Below are 24746 nucleotides of genomic sequence, written 5' to 3'. Positions count from 1 at the left end.
CTGAAAAGCCAGTACGCCAGGCACATACCAGGTGTTACGCTGAAAAGCGTTGCAGAGTGCTTCAGAGTGCTGACTGGCTCTTCCTCTTAAGGTGAAGGAGAGCCAGAGCAGTTGTGACACTTTATAGTTATACAATGTTAAAAGCTGTGTATGTGCGGCAGTTCAGTGAAGTAGACACACAGGTGAAGTGGTGTGGCACAGTGTGCAGGCTGATTTACATGCTTATGATTATTGACTATTTAATGTATTATGTAGGCTATTTATTTAGTGTAATTACTAATGTAGCCTTGCCATATATATATATATATATATATATATATATATATAGCACCAATTGACTGTGAACAAATTAAATTCTGAATTGACTGGGGTTCTGTCCAATCACATACAAGAGGTGCTGTTCCTCCTTTCTGTAATCTGAACTGTCATTCTGTTTTATGAATTGTTGTTTTGTTTTGTGAATTTTTCTCCAGGTAACCCAGCTTCCTCCCACAGTCCAAAAACATTCAGATTAGGTTAACTCGTAACTCTAAATTGCCTGTAGGTATGACCGTGAGTATGAATGGTTGTCTGTCTATATGTCAGCTGGGATTGGCTCCAGCTCCTCTGCAACCCTCAAGGATAGGTGGTGGAGATAATGAATAAATTAATGTTTTGTTGTGTTAAAATTATTTATTTCCTGAAATGATGATGTGTTTACTGAATTGCTATTTTGTTTTCTGATTTGTTGTTTTGCTTTTACCTTCATGGCCACCGTACCAAAGGCACCATCAGAGGGCCCCGCCCTCAAAGCTCTGACTGACACATCAGACTACATGAATTAACTCAGGTGAATATTTCCGCCACAGCACACTTTGGCAGATGTCAAGGTGCTGTTGTGCTATGTCGCCATAAGTCGACATAATTTGACAGAAGTCTTCTTGTTCACATAAACTCTGCTTGACAGGCAGTCTATGAAGTAAACGATGTGGACAAGGTGGGAAAGAAGATAACAATTAAGGAGTGGTAAGAGTTAATGATGTTAGCCTAAGGCCTAGTTGTACCTAAGCCTTCATTTGATGTGTGTATAATATTTATAGGTGTGTCTCTTGTAATGTAAAATTCCAAAAGTTCATCGAGTGTTGTCTCTCTAGTTTTGTCCATTTTTAACAAAATGGTGAATACAAAGCGGTTTCTTTTTTCCTTAAACGAGGACTAGGCCTACATCTTACTGTACTTAGGACTAGCCTAGCCTTCTTCCTTACACAATTTTTTAGGTTAAATTAGATTAATTTGATGGAATTTTTTGTTGATTTTCAAAAAATATGTGTAACTGATGTCTTAATACGGGCTAAAACAATAGATTGGCTGTCGGAGATATATATTTGCCTCTAATGTGATGATTTGGAAGAAAAAAGCCTAGTCATCTAGTTCAAAACAGACCAAACCTGTTTAACCGAAAAGTCTAGCGAGGAAATTTCCAGTCTGCCAGTATGACATATGTGCCAATGTTGTTATTTCAGAGTCAAGGAGTAAGGACCAAAGGGGGCAGAAATCTATCAGGATTCTTCATCAGGACAGCTGCAATGTGTGGTAAAAGCAGTTTTGTTCCTTCATCATAAGTTGTCTAATAACGCAATTATAGCATAAGGCAGGGGAAGTATAATACAACAAAGATTTCAAAACATGACATGGTATTCACAGTGTCTTACAAAAGAATTTGGTACATACGTATCTGAATCTAAGTTTATTTGTCTCTATAGAGTGTCATTAAAGAGAAATGAATGAGTGAGCAAAGGAAGCTTAAAAAAATAACTTATTTGTTGACACTGATTTAACCAATGCATTTCTTTTATTCTTTTAGCATTGTTTATCTACATTGATGAGTGAAGAGTGTAAAGCGTTAACTGAAGCCATCATGGCTGATCAAGGTGAAATGAAGGTAAACAGTTGAAGTAATTGCCTTTTTTGTTTGGGGTCTTTGTAAATAAAAATAAAAATGTAGAAAAAAAATTGTGCAGATGAATTTAATCATGATTTTAGTTGTCTGCACTAAATTTTTAATACTCTCCTGAGACCAGGAGTTTACTATATCAAATTTACAATATAAAATACTGACAATTTTACTTTTTTTACTTACTTACTTTTTTTCATTTTACTTTTTTTATTTACAGAAAAATGGATATAGTTTAAGTTGAAATTGTGACATTAAACACACACACACACACACACACACACACACACACACATATATATATTTATATATATTAAACATTTTGTTTTAGAATGAAGAGAGGCTGCCACCCAGCATAAAGCAACGCCATCTCAGCGTGGAAAATGTGGAAGATGGGGGTGATGAAGTGAAGAAAGACCAATCGACAAGCTCTACAAACAAACCTGGAAGACCATGCAAGCCTTATCCATTTTGTAGGTACCATGATTCATATAGGTATATTATAAACAACGTAATTGATACTACAGAATCAGGTACCTTAGACATGATTGAACCCTGCCATGAGTTTAAAGCGTATACCAGTGTAACAGATAAAAATACAGAGAGCAATCTCATTGATGAGGTTATTCGCTTTGGAGCTGCCTGTATGAATAGCCGCACCAATGGCACAATACATTTTGGAATAGGGGACAAGCACAGTGAGTTAATCCATGGTCAGGTGTTGGGAGTAGTTATTAAGGATAAAGAGGATTTAGCAAAAAAATTAAAATCTGCCATTGATGGTTATTTTTTTGACAAAGACAAACAGAGTGCTCACAGGTGCATCAAACCTCCTCGATTTGTTGGGGTTCTCAATAGGAATAGGACATCATCTGACAAATGTGTGATAGAAGTGGACATTGTTCCTGACTCTACAATCTGTAAAGAAAACAATTACCACACTTCAAAGTTGTACACAAAAAAAGCCAGGAAAAAGGCTAAACAGAACACAACAGCTGAAACTGAACCAGACCAATCAAAACAATTCTATATCCGTGACTATAGTGGCACCAGGAATCTCCTCACAGAAAGATCTATGAAGGAGTACAAGAAGTTTATTCACGATGTGAAACAACGATCACAACTTAGAAAAGAAGCAGAAGAGAAGAGCCTTGCTGTTACTGAGAGGAATTATCAAGGCAGTACACTAAGTGAGATGATAACTGGTGGATCCCTCTCTTTAGAAAAGTCACAATTTGAGCAGTATGTGATAGTGACTAACAAAGCATATTCAAGCCAATTTGAATCTTTTGGATTTTTTAAAAGAACTCAACCCAAAGGTAGTTTTGGACTTTGATCCAGAATCAGCTAAACATGGATTACTGTGTCACTTTGAACAGCATAGTGCAGTAAATGTCCATTTACCAGCTCAGTATAAAATCACAGAACAAATTGAGGACATTGCAAATAAGTTAGAATTAAGTCAAAAGACCAGCTGGGTTTTCTGCAATGGTGGTATAGAGGATGAGGCACCCTCAGACATAGACCAGTGGTTAATGGACAAGGGAGCCTCTATTCAAGATGTGATTTCTTTCTGGTGTCGGAAAGATGTACTTCCAAACAAGAGATTTCTTGTCATTTTCTTACTTTGGTCAACCGTGAGTGAAGAACTCGACCCTCTTGTTGAAACTTTCTATAAATTCCAGAAGGAGCTTGGTGGCACAGATCAAATCCTTTGTATATGTGACAGTGAAAATGCATTTACCTCCTGGAAAGATCTAATTGAGGCTCGGTGCGGAATCGACATCTCTGGTAGATGTATATATAAGCTCAGTTTTGCTGAAGTCAGTGGCACTATCCTTAGCCTTTCATCAAAAAATCATAGATCCAATCGTTTCTTAACCAGTGATGGGGGAAGCAGAGTGCTTCTAATGCCAGAAGTGGAGCATAGCCTGAATACCTTAGATATCCTTTGTGTGAACCAATGTGAAGGAGGAAATGAGGATAACATTGTCATAGATAAGGATTTATACAGAGAAGGGAAAGCATCATGGCAGACTTTTTATTACTCAGAGCAGCCTGGATCCTCCTTTATCAAACAAAAGAAAATTGACTTAATTGAGAATAAAGTCAAAGTTTTGCGCTCTCAGACAAAAGCCTGTGTGTTGTTTAATCTCATCCATGCACCTGGATGTGGTGGGACAACTTTGGCCATGCATACTTTATGGACTCTCCGGGACAGATACCGTTGTGCTGTCCTTAAAGACAATGACGCTGACTTGTCTGTAGTAACTGATCAACTGGTCAAACTTTTAACATATGGCCATGAGGAGAAATTACCACACGTCCCTGTTATGCTAATGATAGATGACTTTGATGACATGAAAAAAGTAGCTAAGTTGCAGCAGCTAATTGAAGAAGAATGCATAAAGAAAAACATTAAGTCTACACAGGTAATTCTCCTGAATTGCATGAGGTCAGAGTCCCCTCTGCTTCCTGAAGTAACTAAAGACACTGTTTTCCTTGGAAATGACCTATCTGATGAGGAGCAGAAACAGTTTACAGGAAAAAAACCAATTAAAACATTTTATGAATTGATGGCCATGAAAACAAACTTAAAGTCACACTTTATCCATAACACTCTGAAGACCTTCAGTATTGATGAGAAGCATGCCAAACTTCTGGCTATATTAACTATTTTAAATGTGTACTGTGAGGACTCTTCTCTCTCTGTCTCTCTGTGCCAGAAGTATCTTGGTTTATCCAAACCCATTTGTGGCACTGACAGAGTCCAAGAAGCATTTGGGAAGTTTTCAAATTTAATTAGCTACACCACAGTTAAGGGTGAGTTAGAATACAAGGCTGTGAAAATTATCCATCCGAAATTTGCAGAGTTTTGTTTGCGGGAACTTAAAACAACTCACAAAATGACAAAAGCTGAGATTACCAACCTACTACTGACAACAGATGAGTTTTATGAAACCACAGACGGCAAATTAAAACTCTTGGAAGATGTACACCACATTATAGTGGGGAGACATTTGGTGGAGCAAAGCATTCCAATGCGACTATGCTGTATATTCTCCTGTGTTGTGCAGGAGGCAAAGCAACTAGCAAAGGGAAGAGAGACAAAACAAAGAAAAAACACTCTAATTCAAGATATTGAAAATGAAACTCCAGGTTTAGAAGAGAAGGTACTTTTGAATTCATTAGAAAGGTTTAAGAATGATCCCAGCATTACCCAATTACTAAATCATACTATCGCCAAAAAAAGAAGAGAGGGACTGGGATTTTGGAACAGAGTACAAAAGAAGTTTTCAAAGATGATTTAAGACATGCTATGGCAAAACTGCATGATTTGTTTTTTTTCCCCCCGAATTTTAAATTTTAATCAAAACGCTATAACTGTCTTTAGTGTTGAGCCACTGGGTTACAAAAGTGTGGTTGGGGTTAGCCATGTCTGTCACTGACCCATTATTCCCCTGTTAGGTTTAGATGGCTCTCTCCCAATAGGGGATTTCTCATTGAAATGTTTAGTGTGGCTGCAAACGTGGGTAGAGCAGTTGTCTCGGGAGCACATCCCTGGCTGCAGAGGGTTGCTGGTTTTCCAGCTGCTTATCTGTCCCAGCGGTTTTCAGTGCATAAGTACCCCCCACAAGTAGTGGCACGAAGACCAGGGTTGAGTTGAGTTAGTCTTGTGTCAGATAGATAGGGCTGGGGAGGGTCTCTGTTTTTGTGATGGCTGTCCTCTGACTTGCATTGTACTCAGTGGTGCCAGCATCAATGCCCTTTTGTTTTTTAAATGTATTGCTTGTAGTGATGGTGTAATGTAATTATGTGTGAGTGTCATGTCTAGCACCACTGTGCTTGTCCCACTGAAAAAGGTTTCTGGAAACTCTGGTGTGCAAAACAAGCCATGACCTTACATTCGAACTCTGTAACATTGGTGTCAGTAATAAAGTTGTATATGTGACTAAAAGTGAAATTGTTTGTGTTTCTTGTGCTTACATCTCAATCACTTAACCTTGAACTACACAGTGGAAATTATAGTTATACTTACTTAAGGAATTAAGGAATAAAACATGCTTTTTTAAACCATGTGCATGCCACCTGGTACTGTCCATGTATTATGTACTGGGCTGCCAGTAAGAGTTGCAGATCCCTGCTACCCTTTGGAAATCACAAAACACTTTATCCAACAGACTGAAAATTATGCAGTCACCGATGGTCACTGACTGTGAGGTCACATCACAAAGGCACTTCAGTATATACAACAGTGAGAGTGTCACCTGTCACACAGCCCTTTGTTCAGATTTTATTCTGACTGTTCAGTTCAGCAGTACATTCAGGCCCAGTCCACATATACACAGATATTTTTTTAAATGGGGGTTTTCCTCATTTGTTCTTAAAAAACATTGTATTATTTGAAAGAAATGAAAATAAATAAGATATTATTTATTAGATTTTGCTGATCATAATAAACTTGACATGTCCTTGGTCACAGGTGTCATCCAGCTAGGTAGGCATGGGTGTATTCAAATAAAAATTCTTTCTCACTGATGACCCTACACATCCCAAACACATGACTCTGTTTCTGTCTGCAGAGGCTGTAGTGTCTTAAAAATCATCTTATATTGTGTATTATACCATCTCCATCAAATATATAGGTTGTTACAGTGAAGAAAGATATACATTGGGAAACAAACACTAACAGAGCATGTGTGAAATTTTATACTTATTTTCACTTTGTTTTCATTAACATATCAGAAGTTACAATGCTGGAAATATTTAGAACTACTGTAATCCTGGCTTTTACATTTTCTCTATGGGCTTGACCTAAAGTTACCTTCCCTCCACCGACCTGACCTAAAAGTGACCCTATTATACAACCATAGCTGGCCCTTTTCCTTTTTTAAATTATTAAAAATTATCATAAAAATACTGATGAGTAGGAAGAGGCGCTTAATATCAGATGATAAGAAGGCCTGGGAATCCTGAGGATGCACCGGAAAGGAGTGTGATAAGCATATAGCCCTGCTCAACATGGGACCAGGTGTGCCTAGGAGTGCTGAGATTTGCCACACATAAACATCAATGTAGTTCTGTTTTGATGTTTTTGGAAAAGGTGGGGGCTGTGTTTACTATAAAACCAGGTTCCCGAGGGCTTTTCTTTAGTCCGTGCGGACTCATCCCAGGAGGCTTATTTACTGAGTGTTAATACCTGAGTGAAATCTCAATAAACTATTTTGCAACAGATTTTGTTCTTTTGAGTGTCTTTAAGTCTACGAAACGTTGAAGAAGAACAGAGAAAGGATTGTTGCAATTCTGGCCCAGACCAGAGGTCATCATTAGAGACACTTCAACCTCAGCTATTGACAGTGAAAGTTGATGATTCATTTTTTTCTAAATGTCCAGAGAAACTCAGGTTGCGTGTCTTGCCCCTCAACCCTGTTTTCATTTGCAGAAGGAGGCTGCTGTAAGTGAAAAAGTTCAGATAAACCCACTGCACACAGCGCCACACAGCACAGGAAGAGGAGTTAATATTTTATTTACATTTGGCAGGTTAACAGAAACATGCCTTCTTATTTGTAGGATGTGTAAACTGGCAACTGTTTGCCAACATGTTTGCCATAATCTGCAGATATGTTGTGAGATTGCTCTGGTTTTCACTTTTCACCCAGGTTTTTAGTGGAACCTGACACATTCTGATCATCTTTTCACTTTTTGCTCTTACTCCATATTGCTTTGTTATTTTTGCTTATACCAAATGATTTTCAGCATAATTGTTCTCATTATGGTTCTATCAGCCTGTATTCTATCTATGTCACAGAATGGAACAGAGTTGGTCATTGGAATCAACCAACACTATTCTTAAGAATCTCAGAGCACACAGAGAGATATACACTCACTTACTCTTACATTATCAGCACAGTTATACACAAGTTCTGGATATTCACGACGTATTTGACGTATTTGACGTATTTCGACATATTTTCTCAAATATTTTCTCAAATATTTGTATTGAGCGCACTTACAAAGCAACATGGCCACAAAGAAGTTGAAGACTCTTCATCCTTCATCCTCTGAGAAAGAGTCAGGTCAGTATCAGGAACAGTTTCAGGATTTAGTTTATACTTAAAAATATTATGTTTGTGTATTACAAGTATATCAACCTCTTTCAATATAAATCATATTATTTTATAGAGTCAATTTTTCTTGATTATTGTGTAGCAACTTACCTTATTCTTTTGAGTCACTGTAAAATTCTTGAAGCACAGTGACTAGCAGTAAGTTGATGTTCACTGAGTTTTTATTGTTTGTAGTGAGCAGTGGTGGCACCTTGGAACCCAACAACAGCTTGGGGGAGAGCTGTAAGGTGACCACTGACAAAAGGAAGGCCAGCATAAGAGATGAATCACCCAGAAAAAAACAGAAGGGTGTAAGCAAACCCACTGGGGTGGCAGTGGAAGCTGTGACAGCCAAAGGGACCAAGAGAAAGGCTGGAAATGAAGAAGAGATCTTCGTCAAGAAACAGAAGGGTCACAGCAACAACGCTGCCATCAGCAAACCCACTGAGGCCATCCCTGCAACAGAGACACCCAGTAACAAGCAGAGGAGTGGAGACAACATCGCTGACACCTGCACCAAGACTGGTGAGCCCACCAAGGCATCAGTGGAAAATGTTAAGGAGACTGGGAACAAGAAGGAGGATGGTGCTGAGCAGCTGCCAGCACCTGAGAGCCCAGGGACGACAGTGACTGAGGGCGGCCGTGACCTCTCTCAAAGCTCCAGCGGCCCTTCAACCTCCACACAGGAAAACACGAGTACCACCATTTACTTCAAAACCAGCAGAGGTAAGCTGAGAGTGTGACAGACATGACTGTGCTGATGTTTGATGATTAGATGTAGTGATGTAATCAATAGATGTCCCTCACAACTACAGTAAAAGATGTATCTGTATTTGTGTTTGTGTGTGTAGCCGAGTTTGAAGCCAAGTACCTCCACCTTGAAAAACTTGGAGAGGGCGGCTTTGGATCGGTTTATGCTGGTATCAGAAAAACAGATAATTTACCAGTAAGTAAGACATACACATTCACACATCACACATACATACACAGCCACCGTTCCCCGCATTGACTCAAGTACCTATGATTCTGTTTTGTATGTAGCAAAAGATTTTCCTCAAAAAACAAAAGGGTCACAGCAACAACGCTGCCATTGGCAAACCCGCTGAGGTGGCAGTAGAAGCTGTGATAGGCAAAGGGACCAAGAGAAAGGCTGGAAATGAAGAAGAGATCTTCGTCAAAAAACTGAAGGGTCACAGCAACAACGCTGCCATCAGCAAACCTGCTGAGGCCATCCCTGCAACAGAGACACCCAGTAACAAGCAGAGGAGTGGAGACAATATCGCTGACACCTGCACCAAGACTGGTGAGCCCACCAAGGCATCAGTGGAAAATGTTAAGGAGACTGGGAACAAGAAGGAGGACGGTGCTGAGCAGCTGCCAGCACCTGAGAGCCCAGGGACGACAGTGACTGAGGGCGGCCGTGACCTCTCTCAAAGCTCCAGCGGCCCTTCAACCTCCACACAGGAAAATAGGAGTACCACCATTTACTTCAGAACCAGCAGAGGTAAGCTGAGAGTGTGACAGACATGACTCTGCTGCTGTTTGTCTATGAATCAGCCAAGAAACAGTCACACATTATGTCATTTTTTGCACTCAAGTTTTTTGTACAGTGAAAAACAAAACAACAAACCAACAAAAAGAGTATCAACAATAGAAATCCCACAGAACTCAAGGGTCCACTTAATGGCTTTCATGGTTTTCAAAAGTGTCTCATGATGTTAACTAGGGGAGACTCAGTTTTCATGCAGCTAGCTGACAGTTGATAACATCTGAACAATTTATTGAGGGATACCTTGACATGTGGTTGAAAGCTTATGAAAATACTAGTGAGTGCATCTTGAGTAGTGTATCAGTGCTGGAAAAATCATGACACCCAGTTTATGATTAGATGTAGTGATGTAATTGATAGATGTCTCTCACAACTACAGTAAAAGATGTATCTGTATTTGTGTTTGTGTGTGTAGCCGATTTTGAAGCCAAGTACCTCCACCCTGAAAATCTTGGAGAGGGCGGCTTTGGATCGGTTTATGCTGGTATCAGAAAAACTGATAATTTACCAGTAAGTAAGACATACACATTCACACATCACACATAGATACACAGCCACCGTTCCCTGCATTGACTCAAGTACCCATGGTGCTGTTTTGTATGTAGCAAGAGATCTTCGTCAAAAAACAAAAGGGTGACAGCAACAACGCTGCCATCAGCAAACCCGCTGAGGTTCCAGTAGAGGATGGAACGATGAAGGACAGCAAGAGCAAGGCCATCCCTGCAACCGAGACACCCAGTAACAAGCAGAGGAGTGGAGACAACATCACTGACACCAACACTGGTGAGCCCACCAAGGTGTCAGTGGAGCATGTTAAAGAGACTGAGAACAAGAAGGAGGACGTTGCTGAGCAGCTGCCAGCACCTGAGAGCACAGGGACGACAGTGACTGAGGGCGGCTGTGAACTCTCTCAAAGTTCCAGCGGCCCTTCAACCTCCAAACAGGAAAAAAGGAGTACCAACATTTACTTCAAAACCAGCAGAGGTAAGCTGAGAGAGTGACAGACATGACTGTGCTGATGTTTGTCTGTGAACTTATATACCACTCCTGGTTACCACCCAGCCAACAAACAGTCACACATTATTTATTTTTTTGCACTCAAGTTTCTGTACAGGTTAACTAAACAACATATACATATGTTACACAGTGAGCTTAGAAGTGGTGGTAGGTGAAGCTTAGTATCTTTAAACAGAGCCAGGCTAGATGTTTTCCCCTGTTTTCCCCTGTAGGCTCAGCTAATCTTCAACTGACTTTAGCTGAGTGAAAAACAAAACAACAAAAATCCCACAGAACTCAAGGGTCCACTTATTAGCTCTCTTCAAGTGTCTCATGATGTTAACTAGGGGAGGCTCAGTTTTCATTCAGCTAGCTGATGGTTGATAACATCTGAACAAAGTATTGAGGGATACCTTGACATGTGGTTGAAAGCTTATCAAAATACTAGTGAGTGGATCTTGAGTAGTATATCAGTCCTAGGAAAATCATTACACCCAGTCTTGGGTTAAACAGGGGTTATGATTAGAGGTAGTGAGGTAATCGATAGATGTCCCTCACAACTACAGTAAAACATGAATTTGTATTTGTGTTTGTGTGTGTAGCTGAGTTTGAGGCCAAGTACCTCCAGCTTGAAAAACTTGGAGAGGGCGGCTTTGGATCGGTTTATGCTGGTATCAGAAAAACAGATAATTTACCAGTAAGTAAGACATACACATTCACACATCACACATACATACACGGCCACCGTTCGCATAGACTCAAGTACCTGTGATTCTGTTTTGTAGGTGGCAATCAAACACATTGCTAAAAGATATGTGACATGTCAACCAGTGGTGAGTGATTTGATCTCATGTCTCATCGTTGTTGAACTTGTTTCTCTTTCTTTGTTGCTGATGGTGAAACCACATATGCACAGCTGCATCTGTGAAAGCAGTAATTGTGTTATGTATGTTTTCCTTTAGGTCTTACATGGGAAGATATACAACATCCCCATGGAGGTGCTCCTGATGCTGCGAGCAGCAGGTGGACCGAGGTCGGTGGGCAAATCCTCAGCTGTGACCTTAGTTGACTGGTATGATCTGAACCAGGAGACTCTCCTGGTCATGGAGAGGCCAGCTCCCTCCGTGGACCTTTTGACCTACATGCTTAACAATAATGGTCCCATGGATGAGAACACTGTTAAGGTATGTGGACACATTTTCCTGGGGAGAGTTGGTTATTCAAGTTTCTAAGGTGTGACTAGTGGTTTTGTTATTGGATGGGAAATGATTTAGATATGCCAAATGACCTGAACTTAACTTTGAGGAACATTTTTGTTGGAAAGCTGCCATACTGACAAGTATCAGTGCCACATCAGGGTGCCCTACTTCACCACTATTAACTATCTCTGTTTCAGAACATCATGAAGCAGCTGGTGGATGCAGCCATTGTAATGCACTCTAAAGGTGTCTTCCATCGTGACATAAAATCAGAAAACATCCTCATCGAAACCGGCTCCGATGTCCCTCGAGTGCGGATCATAGACTTTGGATGTGGCTGCACTGTAAAAAATGAACCATATCGAGGCTTTTCTGGTACAATGTCCAGCCCCTATACAACCTTTTATTCATCTGCTGATGTCTGGAGTGATGACTTTAATTTTAAACTTAGCCTGCTCCTCATCCTTTGTTTCTTTCTGTCTCCATCTCCATATTGTAGGAACCTCTGCGTATGCACCTCCTGAGTACTTCACACGTGGGGCGTATGAAGCTGCCCCCACCACAGTCTGGCAGCTTGGCGCGCTGCTCTATGAATTGCTGGATGGATACAATCAATTTATCACCTCTGAATTCCTCCACAAAAATATTACATTCAACACTGGGCTGTCCCAAGGTAAGTCAATGATGGCATCAACACAGCACTTGAATTTTGGAACAAATATAGTGCAGAGCGTTCCCTCCGTGTTCCAGCAGATCACTGCAGCTTCCATCTTAATCCTTACATTGTTCTCTGTCCTCTTTCTTGTCAGACTGCCAGGATTTGTTAAACATGTGTTTGGCTTTAAACCCCAAGGAGCGCGCCACTCTGGAGCAAATGCAACAGCACCCCTGGTTCTCATAATGCTCCATTTTACACTTTTTTTTTCTCAACTATTTTGAATAAATTACTGTCTGGTTCCTTTTACTTGTCTCTTCTTCCTTTCATTCTCTTAATTTACATGTTTTCTAAGATATTTTATTAATTTGTGTCCATCTAATAAACTTAAAAGATGATTATACATGGCTATAACTGATTGCATTTCTACAAGAAAATGGATCTGAAGTTGTTTTACACAAGAATAACCTAGAAAAGTGGACATTGTATATCCATACACTCTGGAAACTAAAACAGCTCATATAGAAATAGTTCTAATTAATTCTGTTTTCATCTTTAGTGATGATAATTTATTAAAACCATACCTTTATGTACTAGTTCATCTTCAATTTAACATTTACACACTTCCATTAGGCCAAATTACACAAAACAATAAGAGCGACCATCATAGTTTTGGAGGCAACACACACATTTATTTTCAAAGGATTTTAATAAATAAATGAATGGATTCTTTTGTGCAAAAAAGGAAGGCTAAAAGTTATAGTCAAAGGAACTTTCTGTAGACCTCTCACTGTTTGAAGAGTTGGCTGAGTAACCAGGCAAGAGGGGCCTTGGTCAGGGAGGTGACCAAGAATCCAGTGGTCACTGTAACAGAACTTCAGAAGTCATCTGCAAAGAAGGGAGAACCTGTCAGAGAGATTACCATCTTAGCAGAACTCCATCATTAATTTTGTGGAAGACTGGCTAGATGGAAGCTGCATATTCAGTTCAATTCAATTTTATGTATGTAGCGCCAAAGTCATCTCAAGGCACTTTTCATAAAGAGCAGGTCTAGACCATACTCTTTAAAACATATGACATCTGACTTAGTAGTAGTTTGCAGACAGCATTTAAGGAACTCTGAAAAAGATTTTCTTGTCTGGTGAAACAAAAATGTAATGTTCTGGGTGGAACTGTAAATACTGTGTCTGGCAAACGGATATAGCTGATGTATGGATAGATTATGGGTCATTAAGTGTTGATTGATGGACAAAAATGGCAATTGTTTCTACTAAAATTCAATCTATGATACCATTAAGTGTAAGAAGTGAAGGGGTCAGACTATTAAGCGCTCTAAATTAACTGCAAAATTTATTTTATGGTATGGACAATGTGATCTTGTGGGCACCCTTATGAGTGTTGGCATGGGTCAGTATTGATGTTGAGTAAATCAGCCATTTTAGTCATTTTTGGTCCCGTGTGTTACAAATTTGCAGATTTGCAGTTGAAAAAAATGGAAATTAGTGTATGTTTTTAGACATTATTTTACATTACACAGTATTTTATATGCGTTGTCCCATGTTATATTTCCACATGTAGTAAATTTAAACAAAGTAACTGAAATGCTGTTAAAAAAAAACTGAAACTGAATATCTTTTCAGCTGCAATACAATCATATACTAATATTCACATATTCTCTAATATGATAACTATGATAGGAATGTGCATCCAAAACCAACATGAGAAATGATTATTCATTGATCAGTGTCTTATGTGTCTAAGGCTTGGCACATTTCACAAAAATATTTATAGTTACAACAGTAATTTAGGATGAATGCTTAGGTGCAGGGGAACTGATTGACAACCAAACAGTTGTCTTGATGTCCACAGAGTCAGTGTTACAAATACAGTGTACAGATTTTACTCTGAGCTGAGCACGAATTCACTATTTCTAATATTTAAATGTGGGATTGCAGTCTCTGTCCTCGCACTCGCTACAATAGGGATTTTGATCTTCTTCTGCATTTGACGATGCAAACTTCCACAAAATAAGGTGCTCAAATATGCACTTTGATATCGACTGTATACAGGAAATGAAATGCTGTGGCAGACAGCTTCCTCAGAGAAGTTCATTGTTCTGAGTCAGCAGGTCAGCTTCACAGAGTAAATTACCATGGCAACTGAGTCAGAACTAAAGTAATCTCTCTTTCTGGAAAAAGGAAACCCAGAGTTTACCTCAACTCAAGTTTAACAAACTCTCTCTCTCTCTCTCTCTCTCTCTCTCTCTCTCACACACACACACACACACACACACACACACATAATACACATGATACATATAATACACAACACAAAGCTATTCTGAGTGATCACCTTTATCATATGATGAAACATTTCTGTGCTGATGGGAGTGGTCTCTTCCAGGATGACAATGCGCATGAATGGTTTGACGAATATGAAAATTATGTGAATCATATGCTGTGGCCTTTGCAGTCACCAGATCTCAACCCAACTGACCACCTATGTGAGATTTTCACTCCAGTAGAGTTCCAGACACTTGTAGAATCTGTGCGAAAGTACACTGACTCTACAGCGTGCCTGGTGGCTTGTGGTGGTCCAGCATCCAACAACATTTTATGTTGTCTTTTCCTTTAACACCCAAATGAAACAAAATTACGCATCTGGGTATTACAAAAGTCAGCACTCTCTTTTGGTATCGTTTCTTTGAACCAAACTAACGCTACACACACACACACACGCACACACCCGTTTGACTTAGATTTCGTTTCCTATGAAGTGACCTCCCATCGGAGGATATCTTCCGCCTTCTCGACAGTGATCTCTTTTTCTCCTCCGGGAACGCCATCGAAGCCAAGGTCGCGTCTGTTTATCCTGCGTCTGTCCAGAAGTCTGTCGCATCTGCTTGAGGAGCTCCATATTAAAGCAGGAATGGAAAAGAAATTTCTCCGAAATCGGTATGTTTGTATTGAGTTTTCTTTTTTTTTTATTAGATCATTGTGAAATGCATTGTTGAAATAATTGGAAAAAAACAAACAAAACGAATCATTTAATGTTGTTTATCCAGCTCGTTTTCGGTCTACTTCTTACACTTGTATTGCAGGTTTTAGGTTTGTGTGATGTAGACACTTTAGAGAATAATCTAACTTCTAGTTCCCACTTTGACATTGAATGAATACCTTTCACACCCATAGCATTTTAGAAATATAAGTCTGACATATGCATCAATCAGTTATAAAGTTCAATTATTTTAGTTCTATTTAAAGTATTAGTGTTGGATGTTGGCAAATTGTATTTTGCATATGTAAAATTGCAGTTTCTTCCTGGTTTTCAGAGAGGAAAAAGTCTGGAGGAGTTCAGACAAAGTATGATGAAGGTGCTCTTTGGTAGGGAACAAAAACGTTCAAAAAAGAGAAAAAAGTTAACAAACCTTTATTCAGATGGCTATTTCATGATCAAAGTCAGAAAGTCATACTTGTGTTCTTCCTGGTTTTATTTCAACCACAGCTGGCACTAGAGGGCACTGGTGAAATCATGATTTCCTCATATGCATAGTCAGGGGTGCATCCTACTGCACCATTAAATATTAGAGAGGTTTAAGAGAAAGCAGATTAACATAGGGAAAAAAGCTGTGGTGTGGGAATTACTGTTGATGTGAAAACAATCAGTAAACAGGACTAAAAGTGCACTGCTTTAGCTACACCATTTGCAATAAAATGCAATGCATAATGTTGGCTGTTTGAGTCGCAGAAAGTGGAGAAGCCATTCTTTGCAAAAGGCATGTACTGTATATTGGCAATTTTGTATGCTGTAGGCTCTGACTTGGAGTCAGTTCAGGGGATCTCTGTCACTTGTGTTGGGTCAGGATTCCGTAGTAGATTGTAGTAGATTCTGTATGGTAGATACTAGCTAGTCTCCACCCAGTTGATGCAACTCACACAACTCAGACAGGTGTGTGTCCAAAAAATGTATCATTATGAGAAGAAATAAGATGTTCTACTGTAAGATTAAACTAAGTTGCAACTGAGTGATTTTATCACCTGTGTGAGTCAAGTAGAATCTATGTATGCGAAAAACTGGGATTAGGCATCTACAGGGGACAGGGGAGACAGATGGTGGAGTGGTTACTTCCGCTCATGATGCTGGGTTTGGTCTGGGCCTTTCAGGGCTGTGGACAGGTTTAACAGGCTCTGCAGCATTTTCATTAATGAAAGAAACAATTGCTACTTGTCTTCATTTTGAATCACCAGTATATTTAAAGGTTGTGATGTAGCTCAAGTAGGCATGCAGAATGTGGTTTCACACGGGCACACATGGCTTATATTTTCTTCCCTACCCTCATTCAGCCAAGAAGAATATCAGGGTCAATCAGAGGCAGAGTAGGGTTGTGTCTTGCTATACACATACACACACAGAGCAGAGTTTATGCTAGACTTTTTTTTTTACAGCGAATATGACTGTTAATCCTCCAGAATTCTGGCCTATCAACTATCTGACATATGTTTTAAATAGCCATATACAGTAATAGCTGTAATCACCACAGCCACAACTACCAAATGTGCGCTGCACAAACAGGTTTTTCACTACTCAAATGTGGCATAGAGAACAATTACTTGCAGTTGCAGTGATTTCATTAACTTTACATGTCCCATGTCACTCTGTGTCTCTGAAAAGATTCAATGAATGAAAACTCTTATCTTGTCCTGTGTTCTATTGGATAAATAATGTTTTATCCATAATAAGACAGATGGAACACAACCATAACACAAGTTTTTTGGTCTTATTGGTTGGCTGTTAGAACCAGTATAGGCAGCTTTAGGATTCTTTGGTAGTTGAATGCCCTGAGATGGACTGGTGATCTGTACAGGGTGTACCCTGCCTCTCACCCAATGACAGCTGGGGTAGGCTTTTTTCACTTCTTCCACACTCTACACTCAGTTCAAAAATGGTTTGGCTTCACTTTCATACATTTGGGTATGACATTTGTCTTCTTTGATTGTAGAAAAATCTAAAATGCTATTTTGCTTAAACTAACGAGATGTCAACCTGTCTCCTCTATGCTTCTGCCATGTGCAGGGGTGTATATTAAACAAGAGGAAAAGAGTGAAACGTGGCCATAAATGACAGCAAAATGCAGCATCTCACACTGAGCTGGCTGAGCTGAAATGAGTGCATATAAATTAGGTCTGCTGGTTAGCAAGCAGGCTTACCAGTTATCTATCAAAAGTAGATGATCCAAACATCATAGTCACTGTCCTTATATTAACAACGCAAACAATCCAAGGTCCAAAATACAAAATTAAATATAGTGAGGGAAAAAACTGTTGAAGAGCCACTAACAAGCCATGGATGATACTTCCTCAATAATGATCACATGGCAAGATTTTTAAAATATATATACTTTCTTTTGCAGCATTAATGGCCAAGATTTGGATTGGTGAACAGGAGCAATGAAGGTAGGACTGAAATCAATGACATTACATGTTGTCACCAGTACAGTGACAAATTGTCTATTATTAACTGAATTTTTAAATTTATTTTTTCAGCATTAGTGAAGAAGTTACATGTATGAAGAAGGAATAAAAGCTGTGATGACAGATCAAGGCAAAATGATGGTAAATAACAGTTAAAATAATCAGCATTTTAAGGAAGATGTTCCTGTACCATTAAATTAGTTCCAAATGTGTTTAAAGATAAAGGAATCAAACTAAAATAACTTAATTATTTCTTTGTATGTACAATTAATTATACAGTAATATCAGTTTAAAATCAGGAAAAGTAATAGCATTTTTTATTTTAGAGTCAGGAGGAGGATCTGTCACCTGACATCAAGGATTGGAGTAAGCATCAAGTGAGAGAATGGGCTCTCAAAGTGGATGGTGTGGACAACATAGTTGCTGAAATACTCTTTAAGCAGGACATTTCTGGGCATGCTCTTTTGCTTTTAGATACAACAGACTTAAGAAAAATGAATGTAACTTTTGGACCAGCAAAACTTATTATTCATGCCAGAGATGAAGTCATGAAACTGAGGAAAGAGGGGGCAAGCTCTCTAACAAGCTCTACAAATCAGCCTGGAAGACCATGCAAGCCCTATCCATTTTGTAGGTACCATGATGCAGATAGATACATGGAAAACAGCATTCTTGATATTACAGAATCAGGTGCCTCAGACTTGATTGAACCCTGCCATGAGTATAAAGCTTTTATCAATACAACAGATGAAACAAAAATGAGCAAGTTCACTGATGAGGTTATTCGCTTTGCTGCTGCTTGTATGAATAGCCGCACTAACGGCACTATACATTTTGGAATAGGGGATGAGCCAGACTTCACTCATGGTCAAGTGTTGGGAGTGGTTGTGAAGGACAAAGAGGCTTATGCAAATAAATTAAAATCTGCCATTGATCAGTGTTTTGAGTACAAACACAAACAGACTGCTCAAACTTGCATCAAACCTCCTCGATTTGTTGGGGTTCTCAATAAGAACATGACATCATCTGACAAATGTGTGATAGAAGTGGACATAGTTCCTGACTCTACAATCTGTGAAGAAAATATCTATCACACTTTAAACATGGGCACAAAAAAAGCCAAGAAAAAAGTAAAATATAAAGAAACAGTTGAAAATGAAACAAAACAGTCAAAGCAATTCTTTGTTAGAGATGGTGGTAGCAGCAGGGATCTCCTTGCGCCAGTCACATTTGCCAAACATATGGAGGAGTACAGCAAGTTTATTGACAGTATGAAACAACGCTCACAACTTCGAAAAGAAGCTGAAGAGAAACACCTCAGTGTGATAAAAAGCAGCACCCAAGGCTCTAGATTAAGTAAGATGATAACCGGTGGATCTTTCTCTTTAGATAAATCACACTTTGAGCAGTATGTGATAGTGACAAACAAAGCACATTCAAGCCAGTTTGATTCTCTAGGGTTTTTTGTAGAACTCAACCCAACAGCAGTTTTGGACTTTGATCCAGAATCAGCTAAACATGGATTACAGTCTCACTTCGAACAGCAGAGTGCAGTAAGTGTCCATTTACCAGCACAGTATAAAATAACAGAGCGAATTGAGGACATTGCCCACAAATTGAAATTAACCCGAAACACCAGTTGGGTTTTCTGCAATGGTGGTATTGAGGATGAGGCACCCTCAGACATAGACCAGTGGTTGATGGACAAGGGAGCCTCCATTCGAGATGTGATTTCCTTCTTGTGTCGGAAAGATGTGCTTCCAAACAAGAGATTCCTGGTCATTTTTGTACTTTGGTCAACAGTGAGTGAGAAAATTGATCCTCTCGTTGAGACTTTCAGTACATTCTGGCAGGAGCTCAGAGGCACAGAGCAAATCCTTTGTATATGTGACAATGAAAAGGCATTTACCTCCTGGAAAGACCTAATTGAAGCTCGGTGTGGAATCAACATCTCTGGTAGATGTATATATGAGCTTAATTTTGCTGAAGTGAATGGCACTATCCTTAGCCTTTTGTCAAAAAACCGTAGATCCAACCGTTTCCTACCCTGTGGTGGGGGAAGCAGAGTTCTTCTTGAGAAAAAAGTGGAGCGTAGCTTGAATACCTTAGAGGTCTTGTGTGTGAACCAATGTGAAGGTGGAGATGAGGACAGGATTGTCAAAGAGGAGAACTTCTACAGAGGAGGAAAAGTATCATGGTGGAATTTCTATTTCTCAGAGCAGCCTGGATCCACACCATTCATCAAACGAGACCAGTTTGACTACATCATGAACACAGTCATACCAGATTTGTGTTCTCTAAGAAAAGCCTGCGTGTTGTTTAATCTCATCCATGTGCCTGGATGTGGTGGGACAACTTTGGCCATGCATACTTTGTGGGCTCTCCGGGACAGATTCCGTTGTGCTGTCCTCAGAGACAGCAATGCAGACTTTGCTGAAGTAGCTGATCAAGTGGTCAAACTTTTAACATATGACCATGAGGAGAAATTACCACGGGTGCCTGTTTTGTTGATGATAGATGACTTTGATGATATGGAAAAAGTATTTGACTTGCAGCAACTAATTGAAAAAGAATGTGCGAAGAACGACATTCAGTCTAAGTCTGCACAGGTACTTCTCCTGAACTGTATGAGGTCAGAGTCCTCTGAGACAACTGAACCAACTGGAGACACTGTACACATTGGAAATAAGCTCTCCGAGACAGAGCAGAAACTGTTTGAGGAGAAACTTGTAGAAATAGAGAAAACACATAAGAATGCGGACACGTTCTATGGTTTCATGATCATGAAAAAGAACTTTAAGCCAGAGTATATTCAAGGTGTTGTCCGCAACACTCTGAAGAGCTTCAACATGAATCATAAACATGCACAACTCCTGGCTGTTTTAGTTCTGTTGAACGTATACTGCAAGGATGCCTCTCTCTCTGTCTCTCTGTGTGAGGAATATCTTGGTCTTCAACCAAAACCATTTTGTGGAACCATCAAAGTCGAAGAAGGATTTGGTAAATTTTCCACTTTAATTACCAACTGCTCAGTTCAGGGTAAGGTAGTATTCAAAGCTGTGAAAATGATCCATTCAAGTATTGCAAGACAGTGTTTGCAAGAACTTAACGCAACACACAATGTGAGCAAAGCTGATATCACAGACCGCCTTCTGACCACAAGCAAGCTTTATGAGAGCACACAAGGCAAAGACGAACTCCTGCAAGACGTACGCCACATTTTGGTCAAGAGACATCATTCATTGGAGGAGGAATCTCAGTTCTCTCCCCTCATTCAAGACATTGCAAATGAAACTCCAGGACTGGAAGAGATGGTGCTGAAGAATGCATCAAAAAGATTTGAAAAAGATGCAGTTGTCTCCCAGTTACTAGCCAGGTACTATTACTTAAAAAAGAAGGATTTCTCAGAGGCAAAGGTTTGGGCAGGGAAAGCAAAAGATCTTTCCAACGACAGCTCATATATTGCAGACACATCAGCACAAGTGATCAAGCATGAGCTGAAAAATGCTATTGCAAAGTACAAGGAAGAGTCTATTAGTCCTGAAAGATTGAGCATGTTTCTCAAAATGGCTCAGTCAGCAATAGATGCATTCAAAGAAACACAGAGCCTTGCAAAGAAGGAGTCAGTTCAACGATTAAAAATTAAGACAGACAACTGCTCTTTCAATACATGTGGGTGCCTGGGAGAAGTTCAGGTTGGTGTACTTGTCATTGAAGTACTGTCAAAGATCCCTGTATTTTCGAAGGACAAAGTGCGCCATGACATACTGAGCCAGATTCTCTCTGGAGACATGACACTTCAGAATGTAGAGCGGTGTGATCAATGGCAGAACAAACACAGATGCTACTACATCCCTCTCAGACAATTTGAGGATTTACTTTACAACCTTAAATACAGAATGAAAATTAACTTTGACTTCCTTGACAATTTTTATGTGAACTTGGGCAGATTCGGAATGAAAGACAGTCGTGAACAAGTGTCCCAAAATGAGCTTTTCAGATGTTTCAAACAGTATGCCAACCTTTTCTGCAAGACAGATTCTTCAGCTCTTTGGAAGAACAAAACCATGTTTGAAAAGCTGAAACTACACCAGGTAAGACAATTCCTGGAGATGCAAAAAGCTGACACCTACTCTGGGATTCTGAATTGTCTCTCAAATCATTTCTCAACTGAAATAATGGAGAAGATTGCCAAACAGTATGAGTTTGTTTGTGTTCGTAACCCAACTGTGACAGAGAGAATCAATCTCATCTATGTCAACGTTGTGTTGAGTTGTATCAAACTTGAATCACAACACCTTCAGCCATACCAGAAACTAATTCATCTCCTTTGCCAAGTTCTGCGTGAGCAAATTCCATTAAATGATAATTTGCCACTGCACTTCATTGCAGTTATGCTCTTGTGGCAACAGCAGGACCGTCCAGAATCTAGAGCTCTGGGGAAGTACATCTCACAGATGAGGACCTCTTATCATGCAGAGATGAGGGAAGTGTACAATGGTAAGAGTCCCATTGTCCATTTCTTCTTGGGGAAGAAGCAGGGATATGAACGACTTGTACCTTTTGAAAAAATCAAAAGGAGCGTCATGGTTGGGCAGGAAGAGTTTGCTTCCATGTGGAAAAATGGCAAAATATGGAAAGAGAAGAAGGTGGAGGAACTCCTTTGCAGGGTCACAGGCGAGGTGAATAACAACTTGATACTGGCACACACATTAATCCCAGATCTTAAGGTCGAAGTTACTCCAATGTTTCGAAGTCAGCTTAGTGGGCGTGCTGAAGGGTCAAAAGTGTCATTCTTTACTGGTTTCTCAATAAAAGGCCCCCTTGCATTTGACATAAACTAAACCTTAGAAGCACCCTGTTCAGTTAGTATTAGTTTTGATCAGTAGATTCAGCTTATCATTGTGGAACTGTTTTATTCAGGTAAAGTGATTGAGTTGCTTGCATGCTTATTTAATTGTGATGCTTTGTTGCATCTTTGTGTGTATTTTACACTCTGTATGTTACATTATTGACACCATATTTTTTGTAAAGGAAAACATTTGTCAAGTATAACCTAAAATCAAACCTCTTAAAATGTATCATATTAAAATATACACTGTACCTCACGATTAACTGTAAATGTGACCAATTTTCTGAGTGTAAAAAATTTTAATGTTCTTTTTTCGATATTGAAATTATCTAAAATTTGACAAGGAATTTAACTATTACCTTTTGTTATACTCTGCAGTAACTGATTAAATATGTTATATAGAAATTTAACATTGTTCCATTAAATTTAATAACACATTACAAATGTTATAATACATTTACTTTTGAATTAAAAAGGTATATTTTATGTTGCATGTTCCATCATTGGTACAACTAATTTGCTTCATATACCCTTTGAACGATTTACTTTTTTTGTCTTTATTCATGAACTGTGTGTTATGTTTTTTTGTAATTTAACATTGTTCCATGAAATTAAGTAACACGAATCACAAATGTTATAATACATTTACTTGAATTGAAATGGTGTACTTTAACATATATGTAAAAATTTGATCATACATGTACTGTTTTTGATACAACTAACCCTTTGAACAGTTTTATTTTTTTGTGTGTGTATTTGTTCATGAACTGTGTGTCATGTAGTAATTTAACATTGTTCTATGAAATTAAATAACATGCATTACAAATGTTATAATACATTTACTTTGAATTGGAATGGTGTATGTTAACACCCTTGAACAATTTTATTTTACTTTTTTGCATTCCATGAAAAACAGAGATGAGTGTTGCAATGCCTTCACTTTCCAATAAAGCTGTACTACTGAAACATTACCTAGTAAGAACTTATTTAAAATTTACAACACCATGCACACAAGCTGTCCAATTTAGTCCAATCCAACTAGTCCAGTCTCTCATGATTCCTGCCATGTTTCCTCTGTGAAGTCCCCAGTATGTCTTCATTTGATAAGTTTGCAAAATGACAAAAACAAGCTTATTTGGAGTTTCTGTCTTCCTGCCTTGTCAGACAAAATGGGACAAGTCAGATGTTAGCCTTAAGTATATGTGGCACTGTAACATATGGCTGAAAGTAATCTTCAGGAGGTCATCTTTTGGGGGTCAAAAGGTCATTCTGCTGGTAAGTGTCCTTTCTACAACATATTATAGTTAAAGAGAGCTGTGTGAACCAAACATAGGTGTTAGACTCAGGAGAAGACATATCCATTTCAGTACTCAAAGTTTAACCTGAAATGCATACAAGTACCCTGAATTTTTACTTTCCACTGTTTTCTGTTACACATATAGTGATTGTCTGTGGTCAGTGAGAAATGAAACACAGAGGTGCATTAAGATGTCTAATTGTATGCCAGTACTATGCCACTATGATTTGCTGCCACCCACACTAAAGTGGTACCTGCAACTTTGGGAAACAATATGAACAAATGTCCAAAGCTTGATATATCACATCAGTGAGCCACACCATTGCACTGGATGATATGTGCCTTCATTACCGTGAACACACACTGTGATTCATTTTGAGTTAATCCCACATACACATTCCTGATGCCATAAAAAGTACATCATAAGTGTATGTTAGTCCGTCGCTGAAAATAGTCCCCAACAAACACAGTATTGCATTAGCTGAATAATATTGAGAGACAGATGAACACATCATTGGTTTTGGTTATTTAATGGAATTTGTGGACAATAACAAAAATATTGGCAGCTTTATTCTTGCATGAAAGAATTGTTACAGTATGGTTAAGGTCAGTAATTTCTATTTTTATATTTGAGATTTTTATTATGTTTTCTTCCAATAGCATTGCATTCAGCATTGGAAACTAAAT

General features: G+C 39.0%; 4 protein-coding genes across 4 annotated transcripts; all 4 read left to right on the top strand.

Annotated features, from left to right (window-relative positions):
- Positions 1-864: 864 nt before the first annotated feature.
- Positions 865-3269, top strand: LOC108901227 (sterile alpha motif domain-containing protein 9-like). Its single transcript, XM_018702641.2, has 4 exons — positions 865-1005; positions 1503-1572; positions 1844-1921; positions 2265-3269. Exons 3-4 carry the CDS (start codon positions 1862-1864, stop codon positions 3267-3269), a joined length of 1065 nt encoding a protein of 354 aa, XP_018558157.1. The 5' UTR covers positions 865-1005; positions 1503-1572; positions 1844-1861.
- A 96-nt stretch (positions 3270-3365) lies between these two features.
- LOC127142728 (sterile alpha motif domain-containing protein 9-like) lies at positions 3366-5880 on the top strand. Its single transcript, XM_051072562.1, has one exon. It carries the CDS (start codon positions 3469-3471, stop codon positions 5242-5244), a length of 1776 nt encoding a protein of 591 aa, XP_050928519.1. The 5' UTR covers positions 3366-3468; the 3' UTR covers positions 5245-5880.
- Positions 5881-9938: 4058 nt separating this feature from the next.
- LOC108901207 (serine/threonine-protein kinase pim-2) lies at positions 9939-12685 on the top strand. The gene is made up of 7 exons (XM_051073162.1): positions 9939-10099; positions 10195-10573; positions 11188-11282; positions 11371-11418; positions 11548-11769; positions 11982-12279; positions 12594-12685. The coding sequence occupies exons 1-7, from the start codon at positions 9950-9952 to the stop codon at positions 12683-12685; spliced, it is 1284 nt and encodes a 427-aa protein (XP_050929119.1). The 5' UTR covers positions 9939-9949.
- Positions 12686-15229: 2544 nt separating this feature from the next.
- Positions 15230-23733, top strand: LOC108901317 (sterile alpha motif domain-containing protein 9-like). Its single transcript, XM_018702777.2, has 4 exons — positions 15230-15393; positions 17850-17892; positions 17983-18051; positions 18237-23733. The coding sequence occupies exons 3-4, from the start codon at positions 18001-18003 to the stop codon at positions 22752-22754; spliced, it is 4569 nt and encodes a 1522-aa protein (XP_018558293.1). The 5' UTR covers positions 15230-15393; positions 17850-17892; positions 17983-18000; the 3' UTR covers positions 22755-23733.
- The last annotated feature ends 1013 nt before the right edge of the window (positions 23734-24746 follow it).

Source organism: Lates calcarifer, linkage group LG1 (genome assembly GCF_001640805.2).
Source record: "Lates calcarifer isolate ASB-BC8 linkage group LG1, TLL_Latcal_v3, whole genome shotgun sequence".
Classification (NCBI taxonomy): Eukaryota; Metazoa; Chordata; class Actinopteri; family Centropomidae; genus Lates; species Lates calcarifer.
Note: the sequence above shows the minus strand (reverse complement) of the source record. Positions and strands in the feature narration are given on the sequence as shown.